General features: G+C 32.5%; 1 protein-coding gene across 1 annotated transcript in view; it reads right to left on the reverse strand.

Moving 5' to 3' along the window:
* Positions 1-6,427: 6,427 nt before the first annotated feature.
* Positions 6,428-22,951, reverse strand: part of LOC124358963 — a 39,614-nt gene continuing 23,090 nt past the window's right edge. The window contains exons 4-5 of the mRNA XM_046811251.1: positions 22,285-22,425; positions 6,428-6,772 (exon numbers count right to left, since the gene is read on the reverse strand). Of these exons, the coding sequence (XP_046667207.1) occupies positions 6,699-6,772; positions 22,285-22,425 (215 nt within the window). The 3' untranslated portion in view covers positions 6,428-6,698. The remainder of the gene's footprint in view (positions 6,773-22,284; positions 22,426-22,951) is intronic.

Genomic DNA, 22,951 nt, shown 5'->3' on the forward strand with positions numbered 1-22,951 from the left:
TCTCAGGAAATATGAACATATAACACTTTATTATATTAATTCAAAGGTTTTTAAGTTGACTTCACATCAATAAAAATTCTAATATTGGTGCATTCATTTTAAATTCCGGTTTTCCAAATTATTTATTGAACAATTTCCAATTTGTTTCTCAAAGTGGCAAGGATACAACTCAGTCTGGTCTGTCTGTGCTTCGCTGCTGTATCTAAAAAGTCTTTTGTGGTAACGGTATGTTACACAGAGCTGCTGTATATAACAAGTCTTGTGGTAACGGTATGTTACACAGAGCTGCTGTATATAACAAGTCTTGTGGTAACGGCATGTTACACAGAGCTGCTGTATATAACAAGTCTTTTGTGGTAACAGCATGTTACACAGAGCTGCTGTATATAACAAGTCTTGTGGTAATGGCACGTTACACAGAGCTGCTGTATATAACAAGTCTTTTGTGGTAACAGCATGTTACACCGAGCTGTTGTATATAACAAGTCTTGTGGTAACGGTATGTTACACAGAGCTGCTGTATATAACAAGTCTTGTGGTAACGGCATGTTACACAGAGCTGCTGTATATAACAAGTCTTGTGGTAACGGCACGTTACACAGAGCTGCTGTATATAAAAAGTCTTGTGGTAACGGTATGTTACACAGAGCTGCTGTATATAACAAGTCTTTTGTGGTAACAGCATGTTACACAGAGCTGTTGTATATAACAAGTCTTGTGGTAACGGTATGTTACACAGAGCTGCTGTATATAACAAGTCTTTTGTGGTAACAGCATGTTACACAGAGCTGTTGTATATAACAAGTCTTGTGGTAACGGTATGTTACACAGAGCTGCTGTATATAACAAGTCTTTTGTGGTAACAGCATGTTACACAGAGCTGTTGTATATAACAAGTCTTGTGGTAACGGTATGTTACACAGAGCTGCTGTATATAACAAGTCTTGTGGTAACGGCATGTTACACAGAGCTGCTGTATCTATCAAGTCTTTTGTGGTAACAGCATGTTACACATAGCTGCTGTATATAACAAGTCTTGTGGTAATGGCACGTTACACAGAGCTGCTGTATATAAAAAGTCTTGTGGTAACGGTATGTTATACAGAGCTGCTGTATATAACAGGTCTTGTGGTAACGGCATGTTACACAGAGCTGCTGTATATAAAAAGTCTTGTGGTAACGGTATGTTACACAGAGCTGCTGTATATAACAAGTCTTGTGGTAATGGACGTTACACAGAGCTGCTGTATATAACAAGTCTTTCGTAGTAACAGCATGTTACACAGAGCTGCTGTATATAACAAGTCTTTTGTAGTAACGGCATGTTACACAGAGCTGCTGTATATAACAAGTCTTTCGTAGTAACGGCATGTCATATATGGAATTTCCTTTCTCGTAGCATAATATCCTAGAGAGTTGTCCTTGATTCATGGCATCGCTGAAGAAGTACTTCCTGTGGCTGATGTTTGGGACAGAATCGGCAAAGGTCCCTTCGCTACGGCTGCACAGGCATGTGTAGTATATGAGGAAAGTATGTTTCTAATATGACATTATTATTGATATGTGTGTGAGTACAAGTTACGAATGTGTTTATATACCTTTTTTATATTTATAAGATTTGATTAGTCTATATTCCTCAATTAAGTTGTACTTTTAGTTAATAATTGAATATTGTTTACAGTATAATATGTATTTTTATTATTATATTTTTAACTAGTTTGTTTTTTTTTCTCTATGTGAAGTTTAATGTAATAAAGGGCCTAATGTCTAATGAATTCTTTTCACTAAACTCTAGTAACCTGTATAATATACAACATAATTTAAAATGTGATTCACTTAATGTAATATCCAATACATATCAGCTGTTCTCATGCTGTTTATCTATAGCTTAATGATAGAAATATCATTGGCCACTAAACATAAAATCCCTCGCATCAGTAGTTATTGTTGCATATGGCAAATTTATCATAACCTCGAATATTATATAAACATGATTTAACTGAACCAATCGAAATTTCAGTAAGAACAATAAAATTGACTTGTTTACCAACTAAGAAATGTCAAATAATCTATTATAAAATATTTTTTCATTAACTTCTAATATCAGTATAAAGGCAAGAGAGTAATACCTGCTATGTATGTTTCGAAGCAGAAAAAATTGATCTTATAAGTTACTGTATTCAAAGGTAACTTTGATAGTCATTATAATTCAATTGAAAATTGATAACCCAAAGAGTAAACTACCAATACATTTATAATAATCCATATCACATAACTTACTTTAATGCATTTTTCCCCATTCTTCTTCCTAATATAGAATTTTCCACACCAGCATACTCGTAGCCAATTTCTTGGCACCTCCTCTAATTTTCCATTATGCCCCAGCTTGCTGAGCCATTCTTAATGGCCTTCACTATTTTTTCCATTCAGCTCATCAGGCCTCTATGTGTGACCCACTGTATTGAGAAGTTATAAAATTCAATCTTTATACAGTTGTTGCTGGAAAGTGCTGCAACCTCTCTGCCAACTAAAGAACTAAACTAATATTTCTCTATTTGAAGCAGATACCATAGTAAACATTGTTTAGAGTTGTTTTTTATCTGAGTGCCAGTGTCACTGTAGCTGCTAGAGTGACCTATTAATTATTAAAATCCTAGTGCATTTGGTGGAGCCAAATTTCAAAATATGGAAAGGAGTTTATACTGTTTTGATATTAGAGGCATGATTGTATTTATTCTGTATATTTATATTTCAAGCATTTCACTGGTTTAAGAAATATTGCAACTTTCACTTATTGTATAATTGTAATAAATAACATACTTGTGGTTTTAGTACGTAATTTGCAAACTTAATATTAAAATTTGTACACAGAATTAGATTTTTTTATTAAAAATTTTTAACAAAACTTTTTTGGGGTTAGACAAGAAAAAATTCATTATTTACACAGTTATAGGTCTAGAATGATAAGTTTTCTTAAAAGACAAAATGTAAAAAACCTAAACATACAGAAAACTATGCATTTTATGACATTTATTTTTTTAACTTATTGCTGTGTTTAACTTTTTCGCTTAGTTTGCAGCCTATTTCAAATAACTCTGTATAACAAAATTATGACCCAAATGTAGCTAGCTGTCCACACAGCATTAAAACAAACTTTTTTGTTCATATTTAAGTCAAATTATCATGTAGTACTGCAAATAAATATTATTTTATCACAATAAAGTTACAGATAAAATAATACACATTAACTTTGTTTTCAACCCTATATGTGCTAACTAAATTCACCTGTAATACCACACATTTTTAAGTTTTACAAGCACATTTTGAAAGCAAATAGTAAGTATATAAAAAATTAACAAAGTGTAAGAGATCCTATATACCTTTATTCAGCAAACGTCATAGAGTAAGAAAAAAATAACAATAATTAAAATTCATACTGTTGCATATTGAAAAGCTATTAACTGAATATTTTTGAATAAAATCTTTTGTTTACCTTTTTACATTTAGCACAGCACAGCATTTTACTAAAACTCATTTAAAAAATTCAAAATAGACTAAATAAAAACAAACTTTACTGCAAATAAAAAATATATATACAATTTGCACACTTAGTTCTTAGAAAAAAACCTACAGAACAAAAATTGTGTTGTTTGTGCACGCTGAAAACCCCTACAAATTCTGGCAGAATCAAAAAATTACTTCAACAGATTAGTTAAATAGCAACCAAAAAGAGTCCTTGTAGGTATTTTACATATTTATGACCAGTATGATTAACAAAATTTAAAAATCTTTAGTTATTAACAACAACAAAATAACCGGTGTAAAGATTGATTCACATAAAAAACAATGATTACAACTAACGGTATGCAAAACTAAAATCATCTGTAGTATGTACTCGGTACCACATTCACCAATACGAGACACAATAAGCTTTGTTATCCAATCGACAGTTCGACTCAAATTTGTTCCTTAAATTCAGACAATAATATTTTCAAGAAGCAGGTTTCTCGTTCCAGGTATAGGCTACTTACACGTTACAATTTACATTACTTTTCAGTTAAATGAAATTACTGTGATAAATTTAAATTATTAGCATAGTTATTAATTAAAAATATTAATCTTAAACTACAAATCTATTTATTTACGTAAATTGATAATGGCAGTTTACAGGTTACCTGCACACTGCAAATAAATTTTGCAGTTATGTAAAAGTAATAAGTTTAGAAGTATCAAAGTAGTTATAAATACAAAAATAATATTAAACTGCAAAAGTATTTATTTGTACTAAAAAATCCCACTTAATTATACTGTTTATTTGTTTTTGTATTATTTTATGTTATATTAAATGTTACTATGTTGATTAACTTGCTTGATTTAGTGTAAGACACTGAGTATAATACAATTTTACACTATGTAATTAGGTCATAAACACAATAAACTCAAAAAATGTTATACTGAGCTCTGTACATAAGTTTAGGCCTAAACAAAGTACATCCATAAAGGTGGTCACTCCCACCAAATTGATGAATATTTTGATTTTGACTTTGTTTACAAGCCCATGGGGTACCATCTATTATTGTTTTTTAGAGAGAGGAATTCTAATAATACATAGATAACAGCCATGCCATCTCAGATAAGATAAAAGATTCTTTCCACAAAACAATTTCTGTAAAATATCCATTGTTCTTCTATAAATTAATTATCAGTCCAAAGCTATTAGACTTCAATTAGGTTAAAATTTAATATTTACAAAACATCTCTTTGTTGTTGAATATCTGACATTGCCAGTACAGAGACTGTCCTTGACATATGGTGTTTGTCAGTCCAAGTGTATAACAAAGCTCAAGTAGTAATATTAGACATCAATTTTATTTTATTCTCATGTAAAGGTTTACAGGGAAATTTTGAATGAGACAAAGAATTTGATCACCACAATAATACAATATACATAGAAATGCACTACTATAATTGGAAAAGTTTTCTCAGTAGTTTTTTCGTGTGTTAAGTTTTTACCCCTTGTAAAACCATGATGCTTAGTAAAAAAAATGTAAATGGTCCTAAAAAGTGAATTTCCAAATGAAAGAATCCACACAAAAGAAAGAAGACAACACTTTATGTAAGTTTTGCAGTAACACTAGTGACTGAACTTTCTTATCTTGTGTGAGTCATGCATTATCTAATCATGATGATAACATGTGTCATAGAGCTATCTGCTTTCTTGGAGTGTATACAAGATGTCGCTTTGGATGTAGTTTGGTCATGCAATATTTTACTCTACTATCTAGAATAATTAAAATGTTTATTACTTTATTAATCTGCCAAATTAAATCATAATTTATTAGGAAAGCAATTATTTATTGCAGGGAAAACTTAACTTCAGTTACCCTCCTTCTGTTGGACGACTAGTGACTAGTCCCTAAAAAATGTTTCTCCAATGTTGGACTAGTCACTAATTGATGATTCTAGAGTCATCTTTTTGATCAAATTTTCGCTATAGAAAATAAGAATTAAGTAGGACAAATATTATAACAAATCAATCAGGATGTTTGACAGATTAATTTGATGCATAGTTTATTGAATAATAATGTGCAATAAATATGTATCAAAATTATAAAGTTGTAATATAAATGTTGATTTACCACGTCTGCTCGCTCACTTTGAGAGAATGCGAAAAACATGATTTTCCCCCATTTTGTGCCTTAGGAAAGTTTGTTTATGAATGAGTTTAGCTAAATAACTACATTCAGAATTTATTTCTCAACAAGGTCATCTGCTTCAAACATCTGTTCATTGTTATATGTTGTGAAGAAAGACCTTCAACACAATAATTGTTTGAGTTATTTCTTTATATTAGACGACTAATTTCGCTAGTTGCTAGTATTTTGTTTCTCATATTATATTACAGTTATGTCAGTATCAGATTTTTCCTTGTGAAATTTCCCATCAAGTGGTATAGACAGATATCTTCAAGGAATAAGTGAATTACAAGTGTTTATTTTGTGAACAAACTTTGTAATCTCGAGAGGACTTTGGCCGTCATAGTGATGCACTGGCATTATTCATTGTGTATTCTAAACTTGTATTTGTGAATTAAGTAAAAATTTGTGGGGAAGTAAAATTTTCTTGATGTTTTGCATAAGAAGCCTTTTTAGGACATTTGTATAGTTTTTATGTAGTTAACAAAATTATTTATATTTTTATAAGGCTTTACTTTTTTTCAATTATAACGAAAAACAAATAAATTAATTAAAATTAAAAAATTGATCCGGCTGCATATAAATTTTCCTGTACAAATACGGAAAACAAAATATATAATAATGTATACTTTCTTGAATAATAAACATTCAACGTAGGATGGAATGAAGGTGTGGACACTAGCAAAATAGTTATTTTAACTGCCAGATACAGGATTAATAAAAATTCAATCAATAGTCTTACTTTTATTTTAAAGGCACTTCATTACAAAAGTCAGGCACCCTTCATAGAAGTACATCAACTAAAATCATTTACACTTAACAGTAGTTTGACGTAACTTAGACTAGTACAAAATATACCACGTTTACAGATAAGTACATGACATGGACGTGGCGTCAGTAAATACAATAAATTGACAATAGCGGTATACAAGGCCTGATCACAAGTTTGGACTGCAGCACCACTTGGACTGCACAAGCCCACCAATAATAGCATTGGAAACTCTAGCTCTGTACGTTGGGAGGCGCAGTAGGCGCAGACGCTTGTTGAACACCTGCCTGCACAGGTGGCCCGTAAGCTGTAACAATCCAAGACTTCGTGAGTACACTATTACTTTTAAAATGATAACCAGTCATACCTTGCCTGGAGCAGTTGCGATCCAAGTGAACTTCCACTCACAGGATGGATGAATGGATCATCTGATCCTTCACTACATTTGTATGGATGAATGGATCATCTGATCCTTCACTACATTTGTATCTCTGTGATTTTATTTAACTTACAAAGATGAAATGACTGCCTCAGAACAAGCAGATACTCAAGATTTCCTTAGGAGGTAATAGTCCTGCAATACTTAAAAAATTGAGCCTTACAAATACCAAGCAGAGTGCCAAAGTTAATCCAAAATACAAAAAAGGCCAACACATAATAATTACGTCAGTATATAACATATATTATTTACTTATTTTACTTTCCAAATTTCCAAAAGATATTTCCAGAAAATAATGTAATGTTTTATATTCTTTAAGCATCACATTTCATCATAATTTTATGACAGGTCATTAGTAATATATTTTTAAAGACCAAACTACATTAAAATCCTTAAAATATAGATTAAAATCATATCATGATAAATATATTAAATCAAATATTTTAATATTGAAATATACTTAAATACTTAAAAATATAATACATTAAAATTATATCAATAATTTGGTTTTTTTGAGTTGGACAATTTAAAATATACACAATAAATAAACTAAATAAAACAGCAATTGGAAGTTTAGTCTTTTAATTATATTAAGTATAGGACATTTTCTTATTGGTACTCTAAAAATATTATTAAAGAATAGAATACCCTCCGCTCAAGCCACTAACATAGATTTGTTCTGAATTTACTTGGCCAAGTAATGTCTTGGAGATGTACAGGTAACTTGTTAACTTTCCGTTCCACGTACAAAAGGTTTTGACTCTATTGAACATGCTATCTCCTAAATATAGATGCTGTAAAGTGTTAACATTTTTAGATTAATGAAACTGATATTGGAATGGGCAAGTGGAGGTATGCCTGCTAGAATTCTCACAGCCTTCTTTTTCAGGATAAAGACATTATCAGCATGTCTAGAGACAACCCATACTGACAAACCATAATTAAGATGTGAGGTGAAATAAGCATGATAACAGAAAGTTGAGTTTTTAATTTTGTTGTATATTTAAGAGTTCTTATAGAAACATTTATGTAAGAATTTTTTTGTTAAATTTAAAATATGTGGGCTTTCGAGAATGTGTGGTTCCAGCAGGACGGTGCCACAGCACATACTGCCGACAATAGCAATGAAACATTTTGAGGCAAATGTTTCCTGGCCAGTTGATTTCTCGGGAGGGACATTGTGTGGCCAGCGCGATCACCCGATTTAACCCCATGTGACTTTTTTCGGTTACTTAAAGGCCGAGGTGTTCAAACATCGCCCCAGAAACCTGCAAGATCTGAAGCAAGCTATACGGGAGGAAGTTCTGCGCATTCCTCAAGCCATGCTCGAGAGAGTCCACGACAGTTTCAGAATTCGCTTGCAACAATGTATTGATAACCACGGCCACCACTTATCTGATATTCTGTTTTAAAAGAAAGTAGAAAAAACTTCCCATGTCATAGAATAAGTTAAAATGAATAAATTTGTTTTTTGGAAAAAACTGTGGTTTTTATTAGCATTTAAAATAGGGGAGGTTATTTTGCCGCACCCTGTATATATATATACTGATTTTCAGCATCCTGGTTCGCTGGTAGGTGGGAGAACTGGTGAAAAGTCACTCTATTTCTTATATATCTTACAAATTTAACAGTATTGTTACAGCGTGTTTATACAGTGTCAGTTAAACACGTCCAAAACAATTAATCAGCTTGCCAATTTTGAATTATATTCGGTGATTCAGTTTCTGACAGTAAGGAACGTTTCAATAATTAAATCGACAGATAAGTGATGTGGTACCACTCCAAATACAATTAGTGACAGCAATGTGTGTAACTGGATGACTGATTTTCATGCACGAATGAAGAAATGTCCACGATTAAACACAATCAAGATGATCTTCAATGATTACAAAAAGATTTCATCAATCCTATAAACAAACAATTTTGAAAACAACAAAACCGTTAAGATCTATAATTTTAACACTGAAATTTTCAGAATTTAATGTAAATTTGCTATTTGATAAAAAAAATGCTTTTTTGTAAAGTGTGGTGAGGAATTATTATTATTTAATATAAAAATGTTATTTATATGGAACATCTTGTTTCCATGTAAAGAAAAAGCATACAATTTTTTTATCAAGTACAATTTACTAACAAATGTTTATCTACTTGTACAGAAAACTACTAAATCATAATAACAAAAGAAGACATTTAGGTAAGTGATTTCTATTAGTATCCAAAATATATTGAAGTATGTATACTTTTTACATTTATTATAGTAGAGTACAGGTATATCTCATGTCAAATAATAAAACAAAAAAAGATTAAATTTGGTTGGAAAATAAGAAAGAAAAAATATTTTAACAAAACTCTTTAAAACTGCATATTAGTGCTGAGATTTTTGGCAGAGCCGTTATGAAAAAATAATGGGATTTTTGCCAGATACTTTTGAAAAATTGTTTGGAATTGAAACGGTTAAATTAACACATCCAATGAATATTTTCATAAACTAAATTGTATATTACACAAAGTGTATATAAGAAGTTATCTCTTAAGTTTTTGTACTGTAAAGATGTATTATGATAGTAAAAATACCATTAGGTCTGATAGAAATAAACTGCAACTGGATCTAAGAGAAGTGAAATGTTCTCTAAAACAATCACAAACTATTGTATATTTAAACACTTTGCATGAATTAGAATAATTTTAAAAAACTCAACTTCATATCCAATAAATATCCAAGGTTTGTCATATCTGGTGTTTAAAAATATTAAATGAACATGAAATCATGAAAGCTCTAATTACGGAATATGACACCAGATATTACTGAGGTCCATGGCTACTCATGTGTGCCTATAACCAATCTGGCCTGACACATCACCTCTGCAATAATCACTTGATAATAACAGCTAAAATACAAAGCAAACTAAGAAATAAAGTTGAAAACTATTGCTGATCATGATGGTGAGGAAAAGATTTTAAAACGAGGAATTTTCTAATTAATTTAAAGAAATAAATCAAAATAGAGGAAATATTAGAGCCAATATGAGTTTATTTTACCACAACAGACATTTTTGTATCTTTTTGTAATGAAACAGTTTTTCCGACCCACTACAATACTGTATATATAAATGTCAGAGAATATATTAAACAATGTAATTTAATTAAAACTGGGGAAATATAGATGCTAAAGAGCTGTCAATGAGAAAATATTTGTGTACAAAACAATCGACACAAAATATCAAGTGTCACTTAGAGAAACCAATTCCCTGAATTAACAAGATACACGGTTTGTCCAATAAATACATGAACCAATGATACAATATGGGGGTGTTGCCACGCCCACTAGCTTGCATCTATCCCAACCATGCACATTATTAGAGTTATAACAATATCCACTGTGCTTGGTGTTTGTGGTCGGTTTTATATGAAAATCGATAATATTTATGAGCAAACTCAACAAGTGTTTGTAAAACTTAGAAATCCCTTTGAGAAATTGTCACCGGAATGAGGCACTCAGATAATATTGCCAAAAACCTATAATTATAATTCAAGAATCACAATCAGTCTTTATTATTACATTAACGTTTAAACAAAGCATTGCTATAGAAACAGGTATAATCAAGGTTGTAGTTTTATATGTTTTAGCTGTTATCATAAGGACAAGTGTACAAACACTAATTAATTGTGTTTACCAATCAATATGCTAGAGAGAGAGGCTTCTTTACTTACACTTAGCAAAATATAGCTAATTAACAATTACAGCTAGCAAGTTCCACAGTGTAGAGTCCTTAATTATTCTTGAGAAATTAAATGATATCAAGAACCGTTTTAAGCTAAAACAACACGTACAGTCTAAAAAATGTTTGAATTTGTTTCTATTACAAGATAACCAAAAAAATTGCTTGCATGGTTAAATAAAAAATTTCAAGTTTTTCATACTCACCACTTAACAAGTTTATCCAAAATCCAAAAACTCGTCAGCACTAAAAATTGCCTAAATGCTAAAAAACATTTCAGCCGAGTTTTGACCGCCTTGAACAATAGAGCATTTTTTATTGAATTAGGCAAACTGTTGACAAAATTAAGTTCTCCCTGCGATAAGTGTTCATAAACCACTGTCCTGTGTCTGCCAGTATGGTAGTTGTCCCTGCCTCTAGTTTCATACTCGTACACGTCATGTCCCATTGTGAGAGCACATTTAGAGAGACATAAAAGTGTTGTTTGCAAAACACAAAGGCAAATTTAGCAGTTGCAGTTTTTATGAGTATTGGTTTCCATGTCTCTCTGTGTCCCAAATTAGCGATTACTAGAACTGCTATTTTTTTTAGCTGGTATGCTACAAGAATTTAGTGCCTCCCCAGTACCCCACAGTGTCACCCCATACGGAAAATCTGGGTAAATCATTCAATAATACGCAATCATTATTACCTGAGTAGATTTAAATAACTCGAGTTTCAATAAATTAATTTACTACCTAAATTTTTCATGGAATAAATAAACAATTTCTAAAGGTCTAAAGGTCAGTCAAATCTTGAGAGTCAGCCAGTCTTGTTACATTCTAAAATTATTGTGCCACAGTGTTTTATACTGTGGACTACTCTAGTTCTATTGGTTTTATTTTTAATAACACTATAGGAAATATACAAAGCATATAAAGTTAATACTTTGATTTCCCAAAAGGATTCTCTATAGCTCTATAGGATATTTTTGATAGTAGCTAAATTTTTGATACAGCCCTCCATTGCTTATATCTAATTTCGGGGGTCAGTCTTTAAAAAAAATAGAAACTTTTTTTTGTTTTGTATTGCATCCTTGAAACTCCCTCTTTAAAATGATTTATTGTTTAAGTTTGTACAGTACAAATGATAAAAAGATAGTAAGATATTTATAATGGTTTCTGAATAAAACTACATAAATTGACATTGTCAAGATAAGGAATAAGTGGATATTTCTACAAATTTGTCTAAAATAGTTTAAGCCATCTTTGACCTATCTTGAGTTTAAATATGCAGTATCAGAAAGACAAAAAAGAGACTGAAAAAATTCTCATTTGTTGACCGACCATTAAAAAAAAAATATATATATATATATATACAGGGTGCGGCAAAATAACCTCCCTATTTTCATTGCTTTATTGTGAGTAGAGGGAGGCACTCAGAATGGTGGGGATAGCCGCAATCGACGCAGGAGAGGGGGAAGTTTAAGTGACGCTCCGCCCGTAGGCACCAGTCGTCAGTCGCCATCATGGTGTGGACGAGTGCACAGAGAGCGTTTGCGGTCGAAGCGTTCATTCGTAACAATGAATCACTTATCATGGCTCAACGCGAATTCCGAACGCGGTTTCAAATTCCTCCTCGTGATTCAGTACCGGACCGCAAGTCTTTTGTGCTGTGGGTGAAAAACTTCAGAGAAACTGGTTCTGTTGTGAAAAAACGAGGTGGAAGACCTCGTAGTGCTCGTACACCAGAAAACATTAATGCGGTTAGGCAATCAGTTTTGCAGTCTCCTCAACGATCAGCTCGCAAACATGCAGCCGCCCTTCGAATGTCCGACCGTAGTGTTCGTCGAATTCTACACATGGATCTTCATTTCCATCCTTACAAGATGGTTGTTGTCCAAGAGTTGTCTCAACGTGATTGGCACAGTCGTATGGAAGCGTGTCAAATAATCTTGGATAGTCTCCCACCAGACGCTGTTGTTTTTTTCAGTGACGAAGCGCATTTCCATCTGTCTGGAAGTGTGAATAAACAGAATTTTCGCTATTGGAGTGAAAACAACCCGAAGGAAATCCATGACAGGCCTCTTCATAGTGAACGTGTGACTGTTTGGTGCGCGTTATCACGATGTGGAATCATTGGCCCTCATTTTTTTGAAGAGGATGGCAATGTTGTTACTGTGAACTCAAACAGGTATGCCAAAATGCTAGCAGAATTTTTTGAACCTGCCCTACAACAGAGGGCTTTCGAGAATGTGTGGTTCCAGCAGGACGGTGCCACAGCACATACTGCCCGAATAGCAATGAACATTTTGAGGCAAATGTTTCCTGGCCAGTTGATTTCTCGGGGAGGGGACATTGTGTGGCCAGCGCGATCACCCGATTTAACCCCATGTGACTTTTTTCGGTTACTTAAAGGCCGAGGTGTTCAAACATCGCCCCAGAAACCTGCAAGATCTGAAGCAAGCTATACGGGAGGAAGTTCTGCGCATTCCTCAAGCCATGCTCGAGAGAGTCCACGACAGTTTCAGAATTCGCTTGCAACAATGTATTGATAACCACGGCCACCACTTATCTGATATTCTGTTTAAAAGAAAGTAGAAAAAACTTCCCATGTCATAGAATAAGTTAAAATGAATAAATTTGTTTTTTGGAAAAAACTGTGGTTTTTATTAGCATTTAAAATAGGGAGGTTATTTTGCCGCACCCTGTATATATATATACTGATTTTCAGCATCCTGGTTCGCTGGTAGGTGGGAGAACTGGTGAAAAGTCACTCTATTTCTTATATATCTTACAAATTTAACAGTATTGTTACAGCGTGTTTATACAGTGTCAGTTAAACACGTCCAAAACAATTAATCAGCTTGCCAATTTTGAATTATATTCGGTGATTCAGTTTCTGACAGTAAGGAACGTTTCAATAATTAAATCGACAGATAAGTGATGTGTACCACTCCAAATACAATTAGTGACAGCAATGTGTGTAACTGGATGACTGATTTCATGCACGAATGAAGAAATGTCCACGATTAAACACAATCAAGATGATCTTCAATGATTACAAAAGATTTCATCAATCCTATAAACAAACAATTTTGAAAACAACAAAACCGTTAAGATCTATAATTTTAACACTGAAATTTCAGAATTTAATGTAATTTGCTATTTGATAAAAAAAATGCTTTTTTGTAAAGTGTGGTGAGGAATTATTATTATTTAATATAAAAATGTTATTTATATGGAACATCTTGTTTCCATGTAAAGAAAAAGCATACAATTTTTTTATCAAGTACAATTTACTAACAAATGTTTATCTACTTGTACAGAAAACTACTAAATCATAATAACAAAAGAAAGACATTTAGGTAAGTGATTTCTATTAGTATCCAAAATATATTGAAGTATGTATACTTTTTACATTTATTATAGTAGAGTACAGGTATATCTCATGTCAAATAATAAAACAAAAAAAGATTAAATTTGGTTGGAAAATAAGAAAGAAAAAATATTTTAACAAAACTCTTTAAAACTGCATATTAGTGCTGAGATTTTTGGCAGAGCCGTTATGAAAAATAATGGGATTTTTGCCAGATACTTTTGAAAAATTGTTTGGAATTGAAACGGTTAAATTAACACATCCAATGAATATTTTCATAAACTAAATTGTATATTACACAAAGTGTATATAAGAAGTTATCTCTTAAGTTTTTGTACTGTAAAGATGTATTATGATAGTAAAATACCATTAGGTCTGATAGAAATAAACTGCAACTGGATCTAAGAGAAGTGAAATGTTCTCTAAAACAATCACAAACTATTGTATATTTAAACACTTTGCATGAATTAGAATAATTTTAAAAAACTCAACTTCATATCCAATAAATATCCAAGGTTTGTCATATCTGGTGTTTAAAAATATTAATGAACATGAAATCATGAAAGCTCTAATTACGGAATATGACACCAGATATTACTGAGGTCATGGCTACTCATGTGTGCCTATAACCAATCTGGCCTGACACATCACCTCTGCAATAATCACTTGATAATAACAGCTAAAATACAAAGCAAACTAAGAAATAAAGTTGAAAACTATTGCTGATCATGATGGTGAGGAAAAGATTTTAAAACGAGGAATTTTCTAATTAATTTAAAGAAATAAATCAAAATAGAGGAAATATTAGAGCCAATATGAGTTTATTTACCACAACAGACATTTTTGTATCTTTTTGTAATGAAACAGTTTTCCGACCCACTACAATACTGTATATATAAATGTCAGAGAATATATTAAACAATGTAATTAATTAAAACTGGGGAAATATAGATGCTAAAGAGCTGTCAATGAGAAAATATTTGTGTACAAAACAATCAACACAAAATATCAAGTGTCACTTAGAGAAACCAATTCCCTGAATTAACAAGATACACGGTTTGTCCAATAAATACATGAACCAATGATACAATATGGGGTGTTGCCACGCCCACTAGCTTGCATCTATCCAACCATGCACATTATTAGAGTTATAACAATATCCACTGTGCTTGGTGTTTGTGGTCGGTTTATATGAAAATCGATAATATTTATGAGCAAACTCAACAAGTGTTTGTAAAACTTAGAAATCCCTTTGAGAAATTGTCACCGGAATGAGGCACTCAGATAATATTGCCAAAAACCTATAATTATAATTCAAGAATCACAATCAGTCTTTATTATTACATTAACGTTTAAACAAAGCATTGCTATAGAAAACAGGTAATAATCAAGGTTGTAGTTTTATATGTTTAAGCTGTGTTATCATAAGGACAAGTGTACAAACACTAATTAATTGTGTTTACCAATCAATATGCTAGAGAGAGAGGCTTCTTTACTTACACTTAGCAAAATATAGCTAATTAACAATTACAGCTAGCAAGTTCCACAGTGTAGAGTCCTTAATTATTCTTGAGAAATTAAATGATATCAAGAAACCGTTTAAGCTAAAACAACACGTACAGTCTAAAAATGTTTGAATTTGTTCTATTACAAGATAACCAAAAAAATTGCTTGCATGGTTTAAATAAAAAATTTCAAGTTTTTCATACTCACCACTTAACAAGTTTATCCAAAATCCAAAAACTCGTCAGCACTAAAAATTGCCTAAATGCTAAAAAACATTTCAGCCGAGTTTTGACCGCCTTGAACAATAGAGCATTTTTTTATTGAATTAGGCAAAACTGTTGACAAAATTAAGTTCTCCCTGCGATAAGTGTTCATAAACCACTGTCCTGTGTCTGCCAGTATGGTAGTTGTCCCTGCCTCTAGTTTCATACTCGTACACGTCATGTCCCATTGTGAGAGCACATTTAGAGAGACATAAAAGTGTTGTTTGCAAAACACAAAGGCAAATTTAGCAGTTGCAGTTTTTTATGAGTATTGGTTTCCATGTCTCTCTGTGTCCCAAATTAGCGATTACTAGAACTGCTAATTTTTTTTAGCTGGTATGCTACAAGAATTTAGTGCCTCCCCAGTACCCCACAGTGTCACCCCATACGGAAAATCTGGGTAAATCATTCAATAATACGCAATCATTATTACCTGAGTAGATTTTAAATAACTCGAGTTTTTCAATAAATTAATTTACTACCTAAATTTTTCATGGAATAAATAAACAATTTCTAAAGGTCTAAAGGTCAGTCAAATCTTGAGAGTCAGCCAGTCTTGTTACATTCTAAAATTATTGTGCCACAGTGTTTTATTACTGTGGACTACTCTAGTTCTATTGGTTTTATTTTTAATAAACACTATAGGAAATATACAAAGCATATAAAGTTAATACTTTGATTTCCCAAAAGGATTCTCCTATAGCTCTATAGGATATTTTTGATAGTAGCTAAATTTTTGATACAGCCCTCCATTGCTTATATCTAATTTTGGGGGTCAGTCTTTAAAAAAAAATAGAAACTTTTTTTTTGTTTTGTATTGCATCCTTGAAACTCCCTCTTTAAAATGATTTATTGTTTAAGTTTGTACAGTACAAATGATAAAAAGATAGTAAGATATTTATAATGGTTTCTGAATAAAACTACATAAATTGACATTGTCAAGATAAGGAATAAGTGGATATTTCTACAAATTTGTCTAAAATAGTTTAAGCCATCTTTGACCTATCTTGAGTTTAAATATGCAGTATCAGAAAGACAAAAAAGAGACTGAAAAAAATTCTCATTTGTTGACCGACCATTAAAAAAAAAAATATATATATATATATATATACAGGGGTTGCGGCAAAATAACCTCCCTATTTTCATTGCTTTATTGTGAGTAGAGGGAGGCACTCAGAATGGTGGGGATAGCCGCAATCGACGCAGGAGAGGGGGAAGTTTAAGTGACGCTCCGCCCGTAGGCACCAGTCGTCAGTCGCCATCATGGTGTGGACGAGTGCACAGAGAGCGTTTGCGGTCGAAGCGTTCATTCGTAACAATGAATCACTTATCATGGCTCAACGCGAATTCCGAAACGCGGTTTCAAATTCCTCCTCGTGATTCAGTACCGGACCGCAAGTCTTTTGTGCTGTGGGTGAAAAACTTCAGAGAAACTGGTTCTGTTGTGAAAAAACGAGGTGGAAGACCTCGTAGTGCTCGTACACCAGAAAACATTAATGCGGTTAGGCAATCAGTTTTGCAGTCTCCTCAACGATCAGCTCGCAAACATGCAGCCGCCCTTCGAATGTCCGACCGTAGTGTTCGTCGAATTCTACACATGGATCTTCATTTCCATCCTTTACAAGATGGTTGTTGTCCAAGAGTTGTTCTCAACGTGATTGGCACAGTCGTATGGAAGCGTGTCAAATAATCTTGGATAGTCTCCCACCAGACGCTGTTGTTTTTTTCAGTGACGAAGCGCATTTCCATCTGTCCTGGAAGTGTGAATAAACAGAATTTTCGCTATTGGAGTGAAAACAACCCGAAGGAAATCCATGACAGGCCTCTTCATAGTGAACGTGTGACTGTTTGGTGCGCGTTATCACGATGTGGAATCATTGGCCCTCATTTTTTTGAAGAGGATGGCAATGTTGTTACTGTGAACTCAAACAGGTATGCCAAAATGCTAGCAGAATTTTTTGAACCTGCCCTACAACAGAGGGCTTTCGAGAATGTGTGGTTCCAGCAGGACGGTGCCACAGCACATACTGCCCGAATAGCAATGAACATTTTGAGGCAAATGTTTCCTGGCCAGTTGATTTCTCGGGGAAGGGGACATTGTGTGGCCAGCGCGATCACCCGATTTAACCCCATGTGACTTTTTTTCGGTTACTTAAAGGCCGAGGTGTTCAAACATCGCCCCAGAAAACCTGCAAGATCTGAAGCAAGCTATACGGGAGGAAGTTCTGCGCATTCCTCAAGCCATGCTCGAGAGAGTCCACGACAGTTTCAGAATTCGCTTGCAACAATGTATTGATAACCACGGCCACAACACTTATCTGATATTCTGTTTAAAAGAAAGTAGAAAAAAACTTCCCATGTCATAGAATAAGTTTAAAATGAATAAATTTGTTTTTTTGGAAAAAACTGTGGTTTTTTATTAGCATTTTAAAATAGGGAGGTTATTTTGCCGCACCCTGTATATATATATACTGATTTTCAGCATCCTGGTTCGCTGGTAGGTGGGAGAACTGGTGAAAAGTCACTCTATTTCTTATATATCTTACAAATTTAACAGTATTGTTACAGCGTGTTTATACAGTGTCAGTTAAAACAACGTCCAAAACAATTAATCAGCTTGCCAATTTTGAATTATATTCGGTGATTCAGTTTCTGACAGTAAGGAACGTTTCAATAATTTAAATCGACAGATAAGTGATGTGTACCACTCCAAATACAATTAGTGACAGCAATGTGTGTAACTGGATGACTGATTTCATGCACGAATGAAGAAATGTCCACGATTAAACACAATCAAGATGATCTTCAATGATTACAAAAGATTTCATCAATCCTATAAACAAACAATTTTGAAAACAACAAAACCGTTAAGATCTATAATTTTAACACTGAAATTTCAGAATTTAATGTAATTTGCTATTTGATAAAAAAAATGCTTTTTTGTAAAGTGTGGTGAGGAATTATTATTATTTAATATAAAAATGTTATTTATATGGAACATCTTGTTTCCATGTAAAGAAAAAGCATACAATTTTTTTATCAAGTACAATTTACTAACAAATGTTTATCTACTTGTACAGAAAACTACTAAATCATAATAACAAAAGAAAGACATTTAGGTAAGTGATTTCTATTAGTATCCAAAATATATTGAAGTATGTATACTTTTTACATTTATTATAGTAGAGTACAGGTATATCTCATGTCAAATAATAAAACAAAAAAAGATTAAATTTGGTTGGAAAATAAGAAAGAAAAAATATTTTAACAAAACTCTTTAAAACTGCATATTAGTGCTGAGATTTTTGGCAGAGCCGTTATGAAAAATAATGGGATTTTTGCCAGATACTTTTGAAAAATTGTTTGGAATTGAAACGGTTAAATTAACACATCCAATGAATATTTTCATAAACTAAATTGTATATTACACAAAGTGTATATAAGAAGTTATCTCTTAAGTTTTTGTACTGTAAAGATGTATTATGATAGTAAAATACCATTAGGTCTGATAGAAATAAACTGCAACTGGATCTAAGAGAAGTGAAATGTTCTCTAAAACAATCACAAACTATTGTATATTTAAACACTTTGCATGAATTAGAATAATTTTAAAAAACTCAACTTCATATCCAATAAATATCCAAGGTTTGTCATATCTGGTGTTTAAAAATATTAATGAACATGAAATCATGAAAGCTCTAATTACGGAATATGACACCAGATATTACTGAGGTCATGGCTACTCATGTGTGCCTATAACCAATCTGGCCTGACACATCACCTCTGCAATAATCACTTGATAATAACAGCTAAAATACAAAGCAAACTAAGAAATAAAGTTGAAAACTATTGCTGATCATGATGGTGAGGAAAAGATTTTAAAACGAGGAATTTTCTAATTAATTTAAAGAAATAAATCAAAATAGAGGAAATATTAGAGCCAATATGAGTTTATTTACCACAACAGACATTTTTGTATCTTTTTGTAATGAAACAGTTTTCCGACCCACTACAATACTGTATATATAAATGTCAGAGAATATATTAAACAATGTAATTAATTAAAACTGGGGAAATATAGATGCTAAAGAGCTGTCAATGAGAAAATATTTGTGTACAAAACAATCAACACAAAATATCAAGTGTCACTTAGAGAAACCAATTCCCTGAATTAACAAGATACACGGTTTGTCCAATAAATACATGAACCAATGATACAATATGGGGTGTTGCCACGCCCACTAGCTTGCATCTATCCCAACCATGCACATTATTAGAGTTATAACAATATCCACTGTGCTTGGTGTTTGTGGTCGGTTTATATGAAAATCGATAATATTTATGAGCAAACTCAACAAGTGTTTGTAAAACTTAGAAATCCCTTTGAGAAATTGTCACCGGAATGAGGCACTCAGATAATATTGCCAAAAACCTATAATTATAATTCAAGAATCACAATCAGTCTTTATTATTACATTAACGTTTAAACAAAGCATTGCTATAGAAACAGGTATAATCAAGGTTGTAGTTTTATATGTTTAGCTGTTATCATAAGGACAAGTGTACAAACACTAATTAATTGTGTTTACCAATCAATATGCTAGAGAGAGAGGCTTCTTTACTTACACTTAGCAAAATATAGCTAATTAACAATTACAGCTAGCAAGTTCCACAGTGTAGAGTCCTTAATTATTCTTGAGAAATTAAATGATATCAAGAACCGTTTAAGCTAAAACAACACGTACAGTCTAAAAATGTTTGAATTTGTTCTATTACAAGATAACCAAAAAAATTGCTTGCATGGTTAAATAAAAAATTTCAAGTTTTTCATACTCACCACTTAACAAGTTTATCCAAAATAATTCTGAAAGGTATGCCAAATTTTAAAAAAACCTATTTTAAAATTGTTGTTTCAAGTGTCTACAAAACATTTAAGTATAAATTTAAAAAATAATTTTGAGTGTATTTCTAGAAAGCAAACTTTTTTACCCAGAAAACACTAAAAATAAATTTTATATCTGTTATGTTTGTTAGAAAACCAAAGCTCATTTAACTCTCTGACTGGTGATGCTGTTTTGTGGGAACATGCCTTGTGTTATCAGCTGTAACTCTGTAACAGCATATGATATGCCATTAAACAATAATTCCTCTATTGTTTCGTTAGTTATGATTGTTTGCCTGTTGCATAGTTTCCGTTGCTCTTAATAGAATGCAGTGACTTGCTTTTTCTATTTTTTCAGTTATAATTTATAATTCACTGTGGCTTTTTATCCACTAAAAATAATAAAATAGATCAGCTAACAAACAAGAACAGTCAAATTGTAATAGTAATAACCAGATTTCAGATGCTGTACTAAGGAAGGTGAATTAGAGCCAAACTCAAATATTCACAGTAATAGTAAAAAGAACTTTAAACATTTTTTTTAATTTAAATGTAGATAAGACCATCAGTTTTCTGTCCTATCATAGGATGAGCTACAAGGAGTCAGGAGAGCATAGGTCAGGTAGTAGATTAAAGGATGATATACAAAAATATATACAGTATTGTAGTTCAACAGGCTAGTAAAGACCTCAGGTCATAAAGGTTAATCCAAACTAATAAGAAAATAATAAGATTCATTTAAATAAATCATTAGTAACAAATGCACATGAAATATAGGCTATACAGAAAGTAGATTACTTTTCGCTCTGTAGCTGCTAGGGGAGGGACTATCACGACCATTTTGATGTCAGGGCATTTCTCTGTTCAGTGGCTACCCAGCCGTGCTAGTAAGAGGTTACAGTCGCTCCTTGTTGTTTTACAATAGCAGTTCAAAATGTGTGACACAATTGAAAATCCACGAATTCTAAAGTGCGGTTAGTAATATGGTTTTTGTTAGCTAAGCACAATAAACCAATTTTTTATGGAGATTTATCACCAACTTTTTTTATCTGTACGGGAACGATGTGATTACTGAAGACAGAGTGCGTTCAAAAGCTTTAAAAATGGCCAAACTAAAGTTCATGATGACAAACGAAGTGGATGGACAAGGATTATAACCAATGGAATTGTATCTAAAGTAGATGAGATGATTAAAGAAGACCACCAATTCACAATAACAGAACTCTCACTTAGTTTTCTTCAAATTTCAAGGAGTTTGTTACACAAAATTGTTGTGCAAAAATTAGGTTCCCATAAATTTTGTGCAAAAGGAGTACTGAAAATCTTAACAGGAACACATAAAAAAACATCATATGGGTGTTTCATTGACATTTTTACACACGGAAAAGATGGTCATTCTTTGGTCAATTTTTCATTTCCACTAAGTATCATGGTATTGTCATGGTATTTCTTTCCTTACATCGGATTAAATAGTGCACAAGTGGGTACAAAAAAGTAGATACCAAGGAAATACAAAAATGCTCAAAAAATAAAAAAAGTGCCTGTATGTATGTTTTTTTTTTTTAAATACAGTAATTTTATCACCAAAATCTACTGAAATATAAATATAAAATACAAACAGAACTAGGACTGAAATGAGTGATATTGGCTCACCTGGTGGAGGAACTCCAAAGTAGGGGTTGGTCGCATATTGAGGAGGGTAGGGGGTTTGCTGGGGGTATGGAACAACTGTGGGGTATGGCACTTGCTGTTGCGATCCTGGTGGTAGACTCACAGACATGGATGTGGTTGTGCCTGCAATGAGAAACATTTTAAAATTACTTAGTTTTACTGCAGAATTGTGATGATCCTCAGCATATAGTTGTAAGGCTAGACCAGTAACATCTTATACGGTCTCAATCAGCCAATTTAAAATATTACATTATCAGTAATATGTTTTATTTTTATTCAGCATAACATTTGATGGCATAGTTGTAAAAATGTACAATGAATATAATGCAGTCAGTTGTATTAGTTTAAGTAATGCTGGAGGAGAAGACAAATAATTTAATATAGCATATAAGTATAAGTCCAGATCTGTTATCAGTAAGCCTGAAAATTTTCCATGTGTACAGCAGATGCGCAGTTAAGTCGCTGTAAACACACAGGAATTTGCTGAATCTGCTAAGATAATGTCTTGGACGAAACCACTTCGGGGGATTGATTGACCCGAAGACCCTCACGTGATCGCTCTCTTTCTCTCTCTCTCCCTCTCCTGTTCTAAATTTCTATAAATTCTAAGTTTGTATTAAATTGTAAAGTAATTTAAAATGTTTCATTA

This window comes from Homalodisca vitripennis, chromosome 4 (genome assembly GCF_021130785.1).
Source record: "Homalodisca vitripennis isolate AUS2020 chromosome 4, UT_GWSS_2.1, whole genome shotgun sequence".
NCBI lineage: Eukaryota > Metazoa > Arthropoda > Insecta > Hemiptera > Cicadellidae > Homalodisca > Homalodisca vitripennis.